Source organism: Trifolium pratense, linkage group LG4 (assembly GCF_020283565.1).
Source record: "Trifolium pratense cultivar HEN17-A07 linkage group LG4, ARS_RC_1.1, whole genome shotgun sequence".
NCBI lineage: Eukaryota > Viridiplantae > Streptophyta > Magnoliopsida > Fabales > Fabaceae > Trifolium > Trifolium pratense.
The window spans coordinates 27,306,057-27,322,432 of NC_060062.1; the positions used below are offsets into that span (position 1 = coordinate 27,306,057).

Genomic DNA, 16,376 nt, shown 5'->3' on the forward strand with positions numbered 1-16,376 from the left:
AAAGGATTTAAATGGAGAGAAAAAAAAAAGACCAAAGTGTTATAAATGATAACTAATGCGGATAACTAGCTGTTCAACCCCAGAGCGGATAACTAACGTGTTCCGTTTTTTTTTTTTTTAACAGTATTCTATGGTCGGTCCGCGACCCCTGGATGCCGAAGGTGTTCTTGGGCTTATCTCGTAGTGTTACAAAAATAAAAATAAAGAATTAAAGTGTTAAAAAAAAAAAAAAGATAAATTAGCACCCCTAATGTTATTTTGCCATATTTTAATATTGCTCGTGATACTCTTATTTCTAAAAAAAAAAACTTATAATTTTTTTTGTTGCTTTTTACACTATTATACATGACCTTGCTCAGTGGGTGCAAAGTTTTTAATTTCAACAAATAATTTTTATAAAATATATATTAAAACAAAAACTTAGTAAAAAAATATATAAATATTCAAATTAGAGTGAGCTCATATGTATAATTATTTATATTATAGTGTGGTTATCTCAATAAATATCAAATTTGCACCAAATAAATTCATCAATCACCATAGCATCTTGGCGATCTTATTACATATTAACCCGTGAACGTGGGTTTGATCTCACTTATGCTGAATTTTTTTTTATTTAAGAATTACAGTACTTAAATAACAGCAAGAAGATAATAAATAGGAGAATGTTAACTTGTGCACTTAAGGGCACATGTTAAGAAGATAAATGTGGAAAAAATTTATTGAACTTGTGGTGTATTTAAGTATCTAAACATTAAATTTTTTGTATCATTAAATGCTATATTTCTATCTTTAGGTAGCTTAACATGTGCCTTTAGGGCACAAGTTAACATGACCCTAATAAATAAAGTGACATGCTGTCAAAAAAGTCAAGATGAGAGTAAATAAGAGTAATCCAACGGGGAGGGTTGTTGCAAAGGGTGCAACCTAATTTATTGAGGGGGTGCAAAAATAAACAAATTAGAATAACAGGTGTAGTTATTAACAATTGAGGGGGTGCAGTAGCCCACCCTGGACATAAGGTAGATCCGCCCCTGAGCTTGCTCACCTTTGAATCTACTTCCCAAAAGCCATTCACATAATCTATAAAAATATATTAAATTAAAATATAGTTTTGGTGTAGCCTATTTTCTTTATGTTTTTTTTTTGACAGATTTTCTTTATGATTTTATCCTTTATAAAATTTAAAATAATTCTCAACTTCCAAAAATAGATGAATCAATCTTGATAGATATGATTATGGAGTATGAGAAGGATTAAAATACTAGTTCATCCAAATTGGACTACAATCGTCAGAACTCAGAATTGTGAGAGTTTATTATATGGCTGAGATAACCTCCTAAATTCTACACAAAATCTTTTATCTTCTAGAAATATTTTACAAAAATGTATTTGGTACAACATCCCAATTTTTACACAATACTTATTAGTCTAGTACTTGGTATATACTCTTTGCTTACAATTTTTTATTTTTTTTATCTTCAGAAAAAATCATAAATATCACTTCAAACTCACACAAATTTATTTTAGAGTATTTATTTTTGGAATTTAAAAATTCTAGTTGTGTTTATTTATTTTTGAAAACATGATCCAGTTTAGAATTTTGACCTATTGAGTGGTGCTAGACTTTTTACGGAAAACATGTCGTACGATATATTCTGAAGATATTTATATTTATTTGGTAACAAAGAAGGAAAGTCAGATTCTTTATTAGCTATATTTGGGAAGAAACCCTCTTTGCTTTCTTGAAAATTCAGCCACACACAGTCACACACAATTCTAATCAGGTTTTCTCTTTCTCCTTCCTTTCATTTTCTTTCTCTTTTTGTATCTTAACCTCTCAATCAATTTCATCATGTTTTCTTTCTATTATTGGCAACAAGTTTATTTAATATTCATTTACTTATTTATTAATTTTCACTTAGAACTTGAGTTCATTCAACAAAATCTTAACCAACCAAAACCCAAAAAGATAATTCCTTTTAGTTTATTATTGTTCATGTTTTCTCTTACAAAATTTTCTTTATTATTAAAGGCCATATTTTTTTTTGAATCGAGGCTAAATCTTATTTATTAATTAACAAATATTCTAAACAAAAAGTATAAGTGATTGTCAGATCAAATAAATAAAGACGTACAAGATGATGAAAACACCTTAATGACCAGATCTGAAACTAGGGTTTTGGTGACTTCATGTTGGTTAGTAAATAAACAAAAACCCCCCAAAAAATATACATAACATATACATCTGATTTTCTTAATTATTACATGTTTTATGTGTATATTTTATTTACTATAAAAATCATAATTTTTTTTTTAAATGTAAAGGAAGATTAATCTTAATGGCAAGGCAAAAGATAAAGATAAAGAAAATAGATAATGCAACAGCAAGACAAGTGACATTTTCAAAGAGAAGAAGAGGGATTTTCAAGAAAGCTGAAGAGCTTTCAGTGTTGTGTGATGCTGAAGTTGGTCTTGTGATTTTCTCAACAACTGGAAAACTCTATGAATATGCCAGCTCTAGGTACGTACAGTATTTACTTTGTAATTACTATTTTGTACTTTTTTTTTCACTTCTTTCGAGTTTTTGTATTTGTTTGCTGAATGGTAAGGGAAAAACGGCCCCTACCAACCAAGTACTTTCTTTCAAGTTTGAATTTATGTGTGTTCATGTCGGCATCATATTTATGTTTCATATCTAATTTAGAGGAGGAAACAAAGATTAAAAAAGACAAAAATATAGTGCTCATAAGTATCATTTTTTTTAATACTCCCTCCGTGATATTTTATTCCTTCCGTAATATTTTATAAGTAAATTTTACATTTATTAATTCATTGCATTATCAATATATCTAGACTATAATAAAATTCTGATATATTTATTATGCAATAAATTTAGAAAGATTAAATTTGTTTATAAAATGTCACAAATAGAGTATAATGCTAAACAATTAATTTTAATATTGTTAGGTTGAATAATTTTATTCAATTTAAATTCTAAATTTTATGATTTGTGATTTTTAATGGTATTTGTCATTTTGTGTGCAAATAAAAAACAAAGATAAAATTGGTTTTTTTTTTTTTTTTTAAATTATTATGATATTGGTATGAATTTTTTATAGTAATCAAGAAGTAGTTATTTTTAAAGAATACTGTTATATAGTACGACATAAATTGCATGAGAAAGGCAAGAATGTATAGGTGTCATGCTTTAGGTACATCAAAGTATATTATCTCCTTCAATAGCAGAAATCAGACGGTGTGTTGGTATTAAATATACGGCTCAGATCATTTCACATATTTCGTTAGTTGATTTTTCATAACAATAAGCCTTATTGATTTTTTAAAGGACAAAGATGTACTAGTTATTAGGATTAGCTAGGTGGCAATTTAGTGTACGTTTTACTTTTTCTTAAATTGATTATTATTTACTAGCGGATCAGGCAGCCGCGTTCCGCGTCTGCATGTGTCTAACTTATGTTCAAAAAAAAAAGATAGCCTTATATTATGGTCAGTTTGTTAATAAAAGATTTTTGCTGATAAAAAAATATATGTTTTATGTTATTACGAGTTTGTTAATAAAATATTTTTGTTACTACTAAAAAAAATCAAGGATATTGTTGGTATTATAAAAAGTCCACACCAAAATCCATGTATCATGTATATATATAATATGAGTTAGGATCCATTGACACCTGGTGTCAAACTTTAATTTGACACCAAATCTTAACCGTCTATTTTTTTTAATCAAAGGCTAATAAAAGTTTCCTATATTATCTACAGTGTGTATCTATTTAGGAGATTCCTTATTTTTAGGTTGGATAAAAATTTGATTTATTTAGTAAAAAAAATAAATTGATTTAGTGTTCTAAAAAAAATGATTTGTTGTTCTAAAAAAAAATTGTTGTTATCCCCATCGTTACTATGCTCCTTGCGTTTTCATTTCCCTTTGGTTAACTGCCAAAATCAATGTCAATTGCAAACTATGCAGGTAAATAATCGACTACCAACTCAATTTAATTAAAAGGGTTTTCTATACTAAAACCATAAATTGAATTTTTATACTCACATATATCATGATTGATGATTCATATATGCACCTGCTTTCGATGATTTATAACCTATATGTGATTCCTAAACTCAATTCAGACACCATGGGAATGAAAACGCAAAGGTAATGTTGGGGGAGAATAACAACAAATAAAAAAAAAATATCGGGCTTAGGCTCTCATGTTTAAAAAAAAAATCAATTTTTTTTTGGTAGAACAATAAATCAAATTTTTATGTAACCTAAAAATAAGGAATATCCTAAATAGATATGCACATGAGTTAATATAGGAAATTATTATTAGTCTTTGATTAAAAAACATAGACGGTTGAGATTTGGTGTCAAATTAAAATTTGACACCTGGTGTCAATGGATCCTAACTCATATAATATATATATATATTATAGTTCATCGAAGGCTTTCATATTTGGACGTGTAAGGGTAGTGATATGACTTCCGGGAAAATAGGGCTAGCTAGTGGCTGAGGTACACATTTTTCACTATGTGTAGATGGAATAGGTGTAATGTTTTTCTAGGAGGATGACTCTAGGCTATTAATTTTAATTTAACTAGAGAGAAAATGATTTCTTAGATGTATAAATGTATCTATGGGTTTAGTCGTGAACTTAGCTCGATAGAGACACCGGATTTTATATATAGGATTCGGGGTTCAAATTCCGAATATTCTATTTATTCATTTTAAGAGAATTTAAAGTGTAGTGTCAATCTATTGATACCAAAATATATGTTACTTTATGGTACTCCCTCCGTTTTAAATCTTTGTCTTTTTAGCTTTTCAGTTTTATCCCAAATTTTTGGTCCTTTTAAAAAACCAATGCACAATTAGTGATACTTTATCATTTGTACTCTTACTAAAACTAAAACATTAATTAAATACTCCCTCTGTTTCTTTTTATCTGTCGTTTTAGAAAAGTAATTGTTTCAAATTACTTGTCGTTTTGATAATTTAAGGTTATATTTTGTCTATTATACCCTCCTTCCTAATTTTTTTTATTAACTAAATTTTATATAATCTTTTTATAGTATCTATTTATTTTTTACTAAATTTCTTCATGTAAATTTCAAATATTTAGGAGTAGTTATTGAAACCGTAAAATATTTAATATATATTTGAAAAACTAAAGTTTTTATTTTTTTTATTTTTACATAACATATTAATTTTTTGTTTTTTTACATAATATATTAAAATTCTGCAGGAAATAAACAGATTTCTAGTAGTGGAAACAACTTATGCAAATAAATATGCTTTTATGTATTACTATAAGTTTTTCAAAATAATTTACGAGAAAACAACTTATAAAGACTAGCGGCCAGACAGGCGCGTCTGTGTCTAACTGTCTGTTATGCAAATTTATGTAAAAACAATATCTTATGTTATGGTGAGTTTGTTAATAAAAGATTTTTGGTGCTAAAAAAAAAAACAGGCATGTCTTATGTTATGGTGAATTTGTTAATAAAAGATTTTTTTGCTAAAAAAAAAAAGTTAAGGGTATTGTTGGTATTATGAAAAGTTCACACAAAATTTTTTTGTATCCTGTTTATATATAGGTATAGATACAATTTTTATGAATATAAAAATTTAAATTATTTTCATAATATAAAAGTACGTCATATCCAAACGAGCTCATATTAATGTAACCCTTATTTTTTTATGCAATGTTAATGTGATATTTTAAAATCATAGCCGCTTTCTCTCTGTCGATTTGATATCTCTATTGTTAATGATTTCAATAATGTGATTGCAATACAATAGATAAGTTGTTTAAATAGCAAAAGTTTTAGACCTAATGGAGTTGCTTTTGCTCAACTATTTACGGTCTAATATTTACGACAGTATTATCACTTAGATTCCAGCAAGCATTTTCCTTAGGTTCCAGCAAGCACACGACAGTATTATCACTTAGATTGAATATGTAGCTAGATCTAGAATAATGGAAAATATGCAGACCACTAAAAATTATTAGATCAAGAATAGAGGCCTACGAGACCATAAAACTCACTAAGATAAGCAGTATTATCTTATCTACAATATATAAAAAGAAGATACGTATGAAATTCTCAATTTGCCAATTTTTCATTTTTTGACATATAATCAATTCAGAGTTATTTTGTGTCTTTATCAAAATGATAAAAAATATCTCAGTCAGCAAGATTTGAACCCTTAACCTTTTAGTTACACTTTTTATTGCATTTACCAATAAGCCATATGAATTAATTTGTTATATTTTTAGAATCAACATATAATCAATATGAGTTAAATGTCCAATTCTAACCACAAAACTTCACTTTATTTGTTAAAAGCCATATGAATTAATTTGTTATATTTTTAGAATCAACATATAATCAATATGAGTTAAATGTCCAATTCTAACCACAAAACTTCACTTTATTTCTCTCACGATTTTTTTCTTTTTATCTGAAAATCCAATTTTTCTACAATATATCTACAATATATAAAAAGAAGATACGTATGAAATTCCCAATTTGCCCCTTTTTTATTTTTTAACACATAATCAATTCAGGGTTATTTTGTGTCTTTATCAAAAAACGTTAGTAGAAAAATACTAAAAAATTTCTCAGTAAGATTTGAACCCTTAACATTTTAGTTACACTTCTTATTGCATTTACCACTAAGCCATATGAATTAATTTGTTATATTTTTAGAATCAACATATAATCAATACTAGTTAAATGCCCAATTCTAACCATCATAAAAATCAATTATTAACTGGCCATCGATATATCCTATACACCATCATTTTCAAGGGTATTTTGTATCATATTTGAAAGTTAATAACTAATTTCAATATTTTTCTTTAGGTGATTACTTCCATTTTAATATTTTGTGTCATATATTTATACTCATATATTAATACGATAGCCTACTTTTTGTGTGATTTATGCATGACCTATGTGTTTTACTCAAATTGATAAGTTTGCCCATTCTTTTATAACATCTGCGGGATCTATATTTATACTCATATATGGAAAAAAATTACGGGACTATATTCATACTCATATATATATATATATATATTTAACTAGCTGGATACCCGTGCGGACGCACGGGAGGAGCACGGTTGCCGCTCAAGAATATATACTATAGAATATAGATTTATTGGTTAACAATGAAATATAAAGGGTGAAAAAATTTGTTGCCAATTTAAAAATACTGAATAATGTATATAAGAAGGAAAAAAAATAAAATAAATGTTTTCAATAATTTTTTAATTTTTTAATGTTAATGTTACGGGACTATATTCATACTCATATATATATGGCAAAATTACGCTACAAGTCCTTTATCTTATTTTTTTATAACACTTTGGTCCTTTATCTTTTTTTTGTAACATTTTGGTCCTTTATCTTTTATTTGTAACACTTTAGTCCTTTATTTTTTTATTTGTAACACTTTAGTCCCTTTTTTTGTAACAGTTTGGTCCTTTATCTTTTTTTATTTGTAACACTTTGATCCTTTATTTTTTATAAATAAATAAGGACCAAAGTGTTACAAAAAAAAAAGATAAATGACCAAATTGTTACAAAAATAAGATAAAGGACCAAAATGTTACAAAAAAATAAGATAAAGGACTTGTAGTGTAATTTTGCCTATATATATATATATATATATATATATATATATATATATATATATATATATATATATATATTTAATACAGGGACCTAAGAAAATAAGATACATGTGAAAATTTCATGTTATCCAACTTAATAATTTGACACATCATCACTTTCATGAGTATTTTGTGTCATATTTAAAAGTTAGTAAATAATTTCAATAAATTGGTAATAAATTCTATTTAAATATGAATATAATAAGGAATAAACAAACTTTCTTATCGTAAAACAAAAGGAACAAAATTTTTTTAAAAAAAAACTTTAGTTTTACAAAAATATATATAAAGATCTAATCTTTTGTGTAATTTTTGCGGGGCCTATGTTTTTACTCTTATTATCGAAGTTTTCAATTTTTTACTATTTTTTTAGACCTATATTTATAATTATATATTAATACGAGAACATAATCTTTTGTGTGATTTCTGGGGACCTATGTGTTTTTTTTTGGTACATGGGGACTTATGTGTTTTACTCATATTAATAAGCTTGCCCGTTATTTTATAACATCTGCGGAACCTATATTTAAACTCATACATTAATATGGATATTTTTTTGTTTGTGTGGTTTCTACGGGGCTTATACTTTTAATTAAGTTGTTTGTAACAAAAATAAAATAAAAATTAAGTTGCCTATTTTTTTTACTATTTTACTGGTTATACTCATATTTAATACAATGACCTAATTATTTTGATGATTGATGCGAGACCTATATTTTCACCTATATTTTCACTAACATATTAATACGATTGCCTATTTTTTAATAATTTTTACGGGACTATATTTATACTCATATATACTCATATATTAATACCTGGACATAAGTTTTTTCGTGTTTTTCAACACCTATAATTTTACTAATATATTAATAAGGTAGCCCTTTTTTTTCTTCATAATTTCTACATTATCTATATTTATATTCCTATATTAATACGGAGACCTAAAGTTTTTTTGTGATGGTTTTACCATTGTTCTTTTTCTATTTTTTTTGCCAAATATTATATCCTTCCTATTTTTTTATCTGTTAATCTACTTTCCAATAACTTTCAACTTACCAAGTGAGGAGCGGCAACGCCGCGACTCCCGTGCGGACGCACGAGTGTCCTGCTAGTTATTATACAGACAAAGCAACCAGTTATAACTAAAATTGGATACAAATAAATAAATAAAACAAATTATTGGAGTGGTGTGGATTGAACTAAAATTTCCTCGAATTGTATACAAATTTTTCAAGATGATTAACTAAATAAATGGGCAAAATCAATATCTTATGTTAAGCCTTTTAATATATATATAATATGTCACACTAGCTAGGTTCTTCCCTTTGTCAAAGTTTACTAATATGATGAAATGGTGTGTAAGGGTTATTTGGACACTTTTTCGCAATATGTTTATTTCTATTTTAACTTTTTTTTTTTACCACTAATTGTATCCGGTTCATTAGACCGGCTTATTTGGTTTAAGAGTCAGTTTTGGTGTCAAATGGTTTTAGCCCTCAACAATTATAGCTGTCGAGATCGAACCATAGTCCTCCCTACCAAATCAAGCATGAAACACTACTAAACCAATTAACGATTTGATACATATGCTACCTTTTCCTCATTTCCTCACCCTTAATTATTATTTTGGTTTGATATAGTATGAAGGACATAATTGCAAGGTATAATCAGCACTCCCAACAATTGAACAAATTGGACGAACCTTTGCAACTGCAGGTAAAATGCCAAAACCAAGGTCTAATATATTATTATTATTTTAAAACTATATATTAATTATTTAGTTAATCATGATCACCTTGTACTTCTCAATAAATTTTTTGACTAATCTAAACTAACTTAGGGTCATCTAATATATATTGGGTCCAACAATTTTGATAAATTTTAATAAAATTTTATTTTGGTTCTCTAATGGTTGATTTTCAGGTAGAGACAAGCGTGTCAGCTGAATTGCATAAGGAAGTTGCTGATAAAACCCAACAACTAAGGTTTCTTAATTTTCTTGAAATATGAAATTAAGAAATGCCAGTGTTTGTGCATAAAATTCTGTATTTGTATGTTTTCACTAGGGGAATGAAAGGTGAAGATTTTGAAGGGTTAAATTTAGATGGGCTGCAACAATTGGAGAAAAAACTTGAAACAGGACTCAAGCGTGTGATTCAGATGAAGGTATGCGTTATCTATTAGTTATGTTATTTGAACATTTAAATATTAATAATGTATATGATATTGTATATTTCAATATTTGTCTCTATTTTTCTTTTTTAATTATCTTCTACGTACACTTTACACATATTTTAAAAATACATAAAAAATTACACTTCACACAAGTTGACGTACAACAAATTTTTGTTATACAAACATCATTTCCCTTAATTATAATGATCGTTTGATTAAATTGAAAAAGTCCCTTGGTTGTGCCAATGCAATTCATTTAATTTAACTTTTTGGTAATTATTGCTATATATATTATATAATGCAAAATTTCTTCCTTTATCTATAGGAAAAGAGGGTTATGAATGAGATTGGCACACTTCAGATGAAGGTTTGTTAATAGTTTAAATTTTATAGAGCTCCGAATATGTGAAAAAGTTAAATCAATAAAAATTAATAGACAAAATTCATCAATTTTTGTTGTTCCAACTTTTTCTAATATATAAATCAGAGAAAATGTTATTTAATGTTATCCTGTTGATTTATCTATAGTATAGTTAAATGCAGTGTCTTATTTTAAAAATAAATAATAATTAATCAAAATAATCAGTATTCATCATCATTTTTTTTTACAAATCATCATCATCATCATTTTTTTAAAACAACATAATTGATTTAAAAAAATAAAAGAATAGTGCTCCCACCCATTCAAAGGATCCACACACAGAAAAAAATAAAAATATCGACATCAAAGTTTAAAACTCACCAATCTATGAATAGAAATTCTAGGGGCACACCTAAAATTTTATCTACTACACCAATTGACCCATATGGTTTAGTTATAGTTGAATGCAGTGTCTTACTTTTGAAAAAAAAAAAATTCAATATAATATAATTTAAAAATAAAAGAATACAATGGATGCTCCAAAGGAACCCCTATAAGGCCTCTCTAAATATGAACCGGTTTGTTTCCAGGCCTTTACCAAAAATTTTAAAACTAAAAAGGCAGAACTAACAAACTCCCAATTCATCAACTATCATAACAACGGAAATAAAAAAAGATTTATTCTACTTATATAAACATATATACAAATCATATTATCTACTTAAATATGAGATTCTTAACACACCTCTCATACTTAGGACAAGACAACTGAAATTTGACCCAAGTAGCTCGATACAGCAAACCTAATAGCAGCAGGTGATCTGATGGATATTGGATAGATTATACCATTTTAATCTTACAAAATTCGTTTGTAAGATGAAAATTATCCTACTTATAAACATATGTTTAAGCTATATATCTCATCCAATATGAGACTCTTAACAAAGACATCACATCTACCCGTATTTCAAACATATAGAAATGTGAAAATAATGAGTTATAGCATCACCTTTTCTTTTAAGTCATAGATCCGTAGAATAATATGTTGGTTCATGAAGGGGCAACCCGAGATATCATCCACATTGGACTTAAGAGCAACCATATAAGTGAATTGGACATCACATCTTTACCCAAAACCTTAAGGCTGTATTAGGTTTAAGGATTCTTAATTCTCACTTATAAAGTTCTCAACCTTAAGTTTTCCGAGCAATGTAGAACTTAACTCACTTCACACCACCACAACAATTTCCCACTCACGTGTGAGTCATCAATTCATTATGTTCCCCCTCAAGCGGGCCATACTTAATAGGACATGTTGTCTGACCACCTTTGTCAGGAAGACCTTCGATACAAGGAGTCAGTCAGTAGAATCCTTTGTCGAAGATACCATTGTTGAGTCGTGAAGGGGCTGCATGAGGGATCATATCATCATACACATTGGACTTAAGAGCATAATACAAGTGAGTTGACCACTACATGTTTACCCTAAACCTTAAGGCATTAATTAGGTTTGCGAGTCTCTCACTTACAAAGTTCTCCACCTCCACTTTTCCAAACAATTTGAAACTTAACTTACCTTGCACTTACTACAATATAATACCACTTCGGTCTCTAATATTACTATATAAAAAACAATTGGTAAAAGAAATTTAATGTATAATACCACTTTGTCCATAGTTTTAATGACTTGAGTTGAGACAAAAAATTCTCTGTTTTTAGTTTTGCATTCACATGACACTTCTGAATTCTGAACTCGGGATTTTGCTATCTTAATTTTCCTTGCAATCTTTAACCATATTCCAAATAGGGTGTCAAGTTAGAAGAGGAGAACAAGCATTTAAAGCAAAAGGTATGAGAAATAATCATTTCACTGTTTTCTTTTAATTTTTATATGATATTTGCTTCTTTTATTTGATTTTGACTTTATATATTATGCTAACAAAAGTGCTTTCTCCCAGATGGCTATGTTTTTTAAGGGAAAAAGTCCTATCTTGGGGGACTTGGATAATACCATGCAGGAAAATGTTGTTTCATCAGAGTCCATGAATAATGCATGCAGCTGCAATAGTGGACCTTCTCTTGAACACGATTCTTCTGACACATCTCTTAAGTTAGGGTAAGTAACTGTAACATTCAAGAACCAGGATCAGAACATTCACTCAAAAATACTCATAATTTGACATGTATTACTCTCTTTGATCTCATATATAAATAATAAAAACCTAATTTATATTAATTCTTAAAAACATGCAGTTATTCTCATTTAATATTCTCGAGTAACAGTAAGTCCCGTGAGCTTAGTTCGGTTGGCAGAAACATTGCATTATATATATAGAGGATCGAGTTTGAACTCCGGTCATCCTACTTATTCACATTAAGGGTGAATTTATAGCCACTAAATTATTTGACAAAAAAATAAAAAATATTAACATTAAATATTATTGATGCATCAAATAAGTTTTGTTTATATACACCATTAATAAATGAAATATGACATATTTTTGTAGGAACATTGCATTATATATATATAGGGGCTGGAGTTCAAATTTTGGTCATCCCACTTATCTACCTTTACTTTAAGGGTGGAATTTCTAGCCACCAGACAATTTTAAAAAACTGACATTTTTTGGTTGATTATATTTGAGATTGGAAGAAGTAGGTAAAAATTTGCAATATATTTAGTTATTTTGTGTTAAAAATTCTTTTGGTCTTTTCAGGTTGCCGTTTCCCTAATTTGCAATATATTTAGTTATAATAATGGAGCAATGAGGGGTTTTAACTTCTTGTAAGTGAAATTTTTCTATGTTTTTCTAAAATCATGACTATGTCTGATTTTGTAATGGCCATTGACCAGCCATGTTGAAATTGTCTTTACACCCAGGTGGAAGCAATAACTTCTTATATGTGAAGAAGAAATTAACTTTCTACGTAAGTCAAATCAAATATAGGTTTGTTGTACCCAAAAAAAGCATATAATTTATTGTATATGTATGTGTAAGGAAACAGGTTTCCTATCGTTATAATAGGACGTTGTAATCAATTGTGATCATTCGATCTAAAATTAACGACTAAAATTGTTTTAATATAAAAGACACAGTTTTTAATCTTATTCGTCCAATTTAATATCAATGATTCAGATTGAAAACTGCATGTAACTGCACAAGAAATAGATTGTATGTTACACGTAGGAATTTAGTAGCTTAATTAATATTGATGTCCTTGACATGGGACATAGTAGTTATTGTGGCCTCTACGTACTATTTTTCTTGCATATTGTTTCTACAAATTAAAATGAATTTTTCACTGTATTTTATCTTCACTCACTTTCTAAATTTTTTTCAGATCGTTCACCCAAAAAGTTTAACTATATATTCAGTTTTCATATGCGCTATTGAAAATAAAATTGTACATCAATATTTTCAATAGTCTATATCATAAGAGTATCTTCTTTTCCATAGTTCATTAATACAATGAGAACTCCTACCAATTGGATTTTTAAAACTTGGACTCAAATTTAAGTGGGTATGAGTGAAAAATTCAACTATTAATAATAAAGGATCTATTTATTACGAATAAAAAAAGATAAATGACTAAAGTGTTACAAAAAATATGATAAATGACCAAAATATTATAAAAAAATATGATAAATGACCAAAATATTATAAAAAAATAAAGGATCAAAATATTATAAAAAAATAAGATAAATGATCTGCAGTTTAATTTTGGCTCATATTTGTTACATTAAGCAGCTATCATTCTTAGTTCATTTTTATTTCATATGTGTGCATAATTATTGCATTATATACCTAAAGAATATTTCACATTTCAATACCACTAGTCCCACACCCGTGCAATGCACATGTGTTATGTGGTATTTTATATTATGATGTTGAAAAATTATTCGTATAAATTGTAACAATAAGTGTCGTGAAAATGAAAATTATAATAATAATAATAAAAGTGATGTACTTATCACTTCCTCCAACCAATATATTTTCAACCTTATATGTTGATCCTTCTTCAACCAATTTTTTTTATCTTTGAAACCAAACTCTTTCCCAAAGTAGCAAGAATCTTATCACACTGGATGATCAAAGTAAAAAAAGGGAAAAAGTTAATAATAAAAAAAAAACATTAATAGAGATTTTGTGAAAATGTGATAAGTATATCAAGATAGTACATCACCTTTTCATCAACAAACAATATATTCATAGACGTAACCTCAGTTTGGTTTGTATTTGTCTGTTACATTCCACACATGAACAATTCGAACTTTCAACTTTAGATTTGCTTTTCCAGCTATTATAGTAGATACATGAGGGTAGATAGGAGTTATGGTTTGAAAGAGTGATTTTTTTTAATTAAAAACTAAACTCAATAGAAATGTATGCATGAATAAAGAAGTAACTGTTATACTTATTATATATATACCTATATGTATAGAGAATGAGTAGGGACCATCAAAATTGAATGAAATATGATAATGATAATGGTTATATATTTCAATCTCATAACCTAACTTTTTGCATAACCTTCACTCTTCTCTACAATTATAATGTAATTAAGTCAATAATGTATACATTCTTCGTATTTTTTTGTGTGACTATATTATAAACTCTTTGTTGTTTCTATGAAAAAAATAGAGATGAGATCTTGTGACATCAACTTTTGGATAATTGGAGAAGCATAATTCTTTATTATTTATTATGAGATTGATATAATATAAAAAAAATAGAGATGAGAATGATATAATATAAGGAAGTGATGTGGCATTATTGTATGATTTAATTGGATGTAAGTGGGTGATGTGGATTAGGGTTAAGATGGATATTAGGAGAACTATCTAGGAATTATATATATAGATATTAAATAAAAACTAAAAAAGATCATATTGACTTCGAAGGATTTGATATTTTAAAAGACATGATAAAACCCGTATCTATTATTTGAGAGCTTTTGAACAAAGTTTCATGTACACGTGTCAGTCTCTAGGTCATTCTGCTTCTATATTGTTTTGTTCATAAATGAATTAAATGATTTATATGTTTTTCTATTTTTTTTTTTGCACTATTCCTCACTGGTTTTTCAAGTTTGACCCAAGCCATAATTATAATAATTGCCATTAAAAATTATAAAAGGAATTGTTTCTGAAGTACTGTATATAGCAGACAATTATATAGTCATTATTTTTGTTGACCGAAAATCATAAATTTACTCTAATAATTATTAATTGTTTCTATATTTTATTTTTTTATTTTATTATTATAAAACGGTGAACACTCCGGTACACGTATTATGTGGACGTGTACCGGTACAGCGCTGAGGTGTATAATTTTAATTGGTCCACATGAATGATAATTTAACATGTCATTTCAATACTTATTTAGATATAAGTTTTCTAAATTACTCTTTTAATTTACAAAAATTCCAAATTACACCCATGGAAATTATTGTAATTTTAAAATCTTAAAACATGTTACAGTAAATTACTCTCCTGAAACATTTCTATCAAAAGAAGCATTTCTTTCTCTTTCGTGTGTCTCTCTCCACGGCGTCGTCCCGTACCCTCAATTTCGTGTGTTTCTCTTAAAACATGTTACAATAAATTGTTCCCGTACCTTCAATTTTGGCCCCATCCCGGCGGCGACAGCGCCTCTCTCCACGGCGTCGCTTAATTTATGGACCTCTAATTTGAAATATAATTATGGATTCATGATCAGTGTGAAAAATGAAGTGAAATGGTATATTCGTTTGTGATTTTTTAGGCCAATTTGACTTTTTCTGAAAAGCTCCATTGAGCTTCCATGGTGGTGTTCATCATGGTTTCTTCTTGAGGTAGAAGAAGATAGAGGTTGAAGACGATGAGATGTCAATACGTCATTGGCTTCCTCTTTAGTTTATAACACAGCCGTCTGATCATTTTTAAAAGGAATTGAAGACCCAGATCTGTTTTGGCTTTTTAAAAATCATAAGTTAACCATCCGATAGATCTGAAGGTCCTGATCTGAGCGCTGCACTACACATCATAGAGCTTCAACACTCTGAATCTGTTTTTTTTGTTTGGACGTGAAGGAGACTGGGCTTGGGCAGTTGGGTCTGGTCCTTCTGTTTTGCTATATGTTAACCTGTTGGAACAAAA

At 28.0% G+C, this 16,376-nt stretch overlaps 1 protein-coding gene across 3 annotated transcripts; it reads left to right on the top strand.

Moving 5' to 3' along the window:
* The first annotated feature begins 1,720 nt into the window (after positions 1 to 1,720).
* On the top strand, positions 1,721 to 13,355 carry LOC123920119 (MADS-box protein AGL24-like). Of its 3 annotated transcripts, XR_006813450.1 has the most exons (10): positions 1,721 to 1,787; positions 2,329 to 2,524; positions 9,342 to 9,417; positions 9,625 to 9,686; positions 9,768 to 9,867; positions 10,202 to 10,243; positions 12,045 to 12,086; positions 12,196 to 12,353; positions 12,955 to 13,022; positions 13,119 to 13,355. XR_006813450.1 is itself a non-coding variant. In XM_045972267.1 (9 exons), the coding sequence occupies exons 2-9, from the start codon at positions 2,343 to 2,345 to the stop codon at positions 12,968 to 12,970; spliced, it is 678 nt and encodes a 225-aa protein (XP_045828223.1). In that variant the 5' UTR covers positions 1,750 to 1,787; positions 2,333 to 2,342; the 3' UTR covers positions 12,971 to 13,355. The 3 variants fall into 3 exon arrangements, 1 of the variants encoding a protein (XP_045828223.1); XM_045972267.1 differs by having other exon boundaries at positions 1,750 to 1,787; positions 2,333 to 2,524; positions 12,955 to 13,355; XR_006813451.1 differs by lacking the exons at positions 1,721 to 1,787; positions 10,202 to 10,243.
* The last annotated feature ends 3,021 nt before the right edge of the window (positions 13,356 to 16,376 follow it).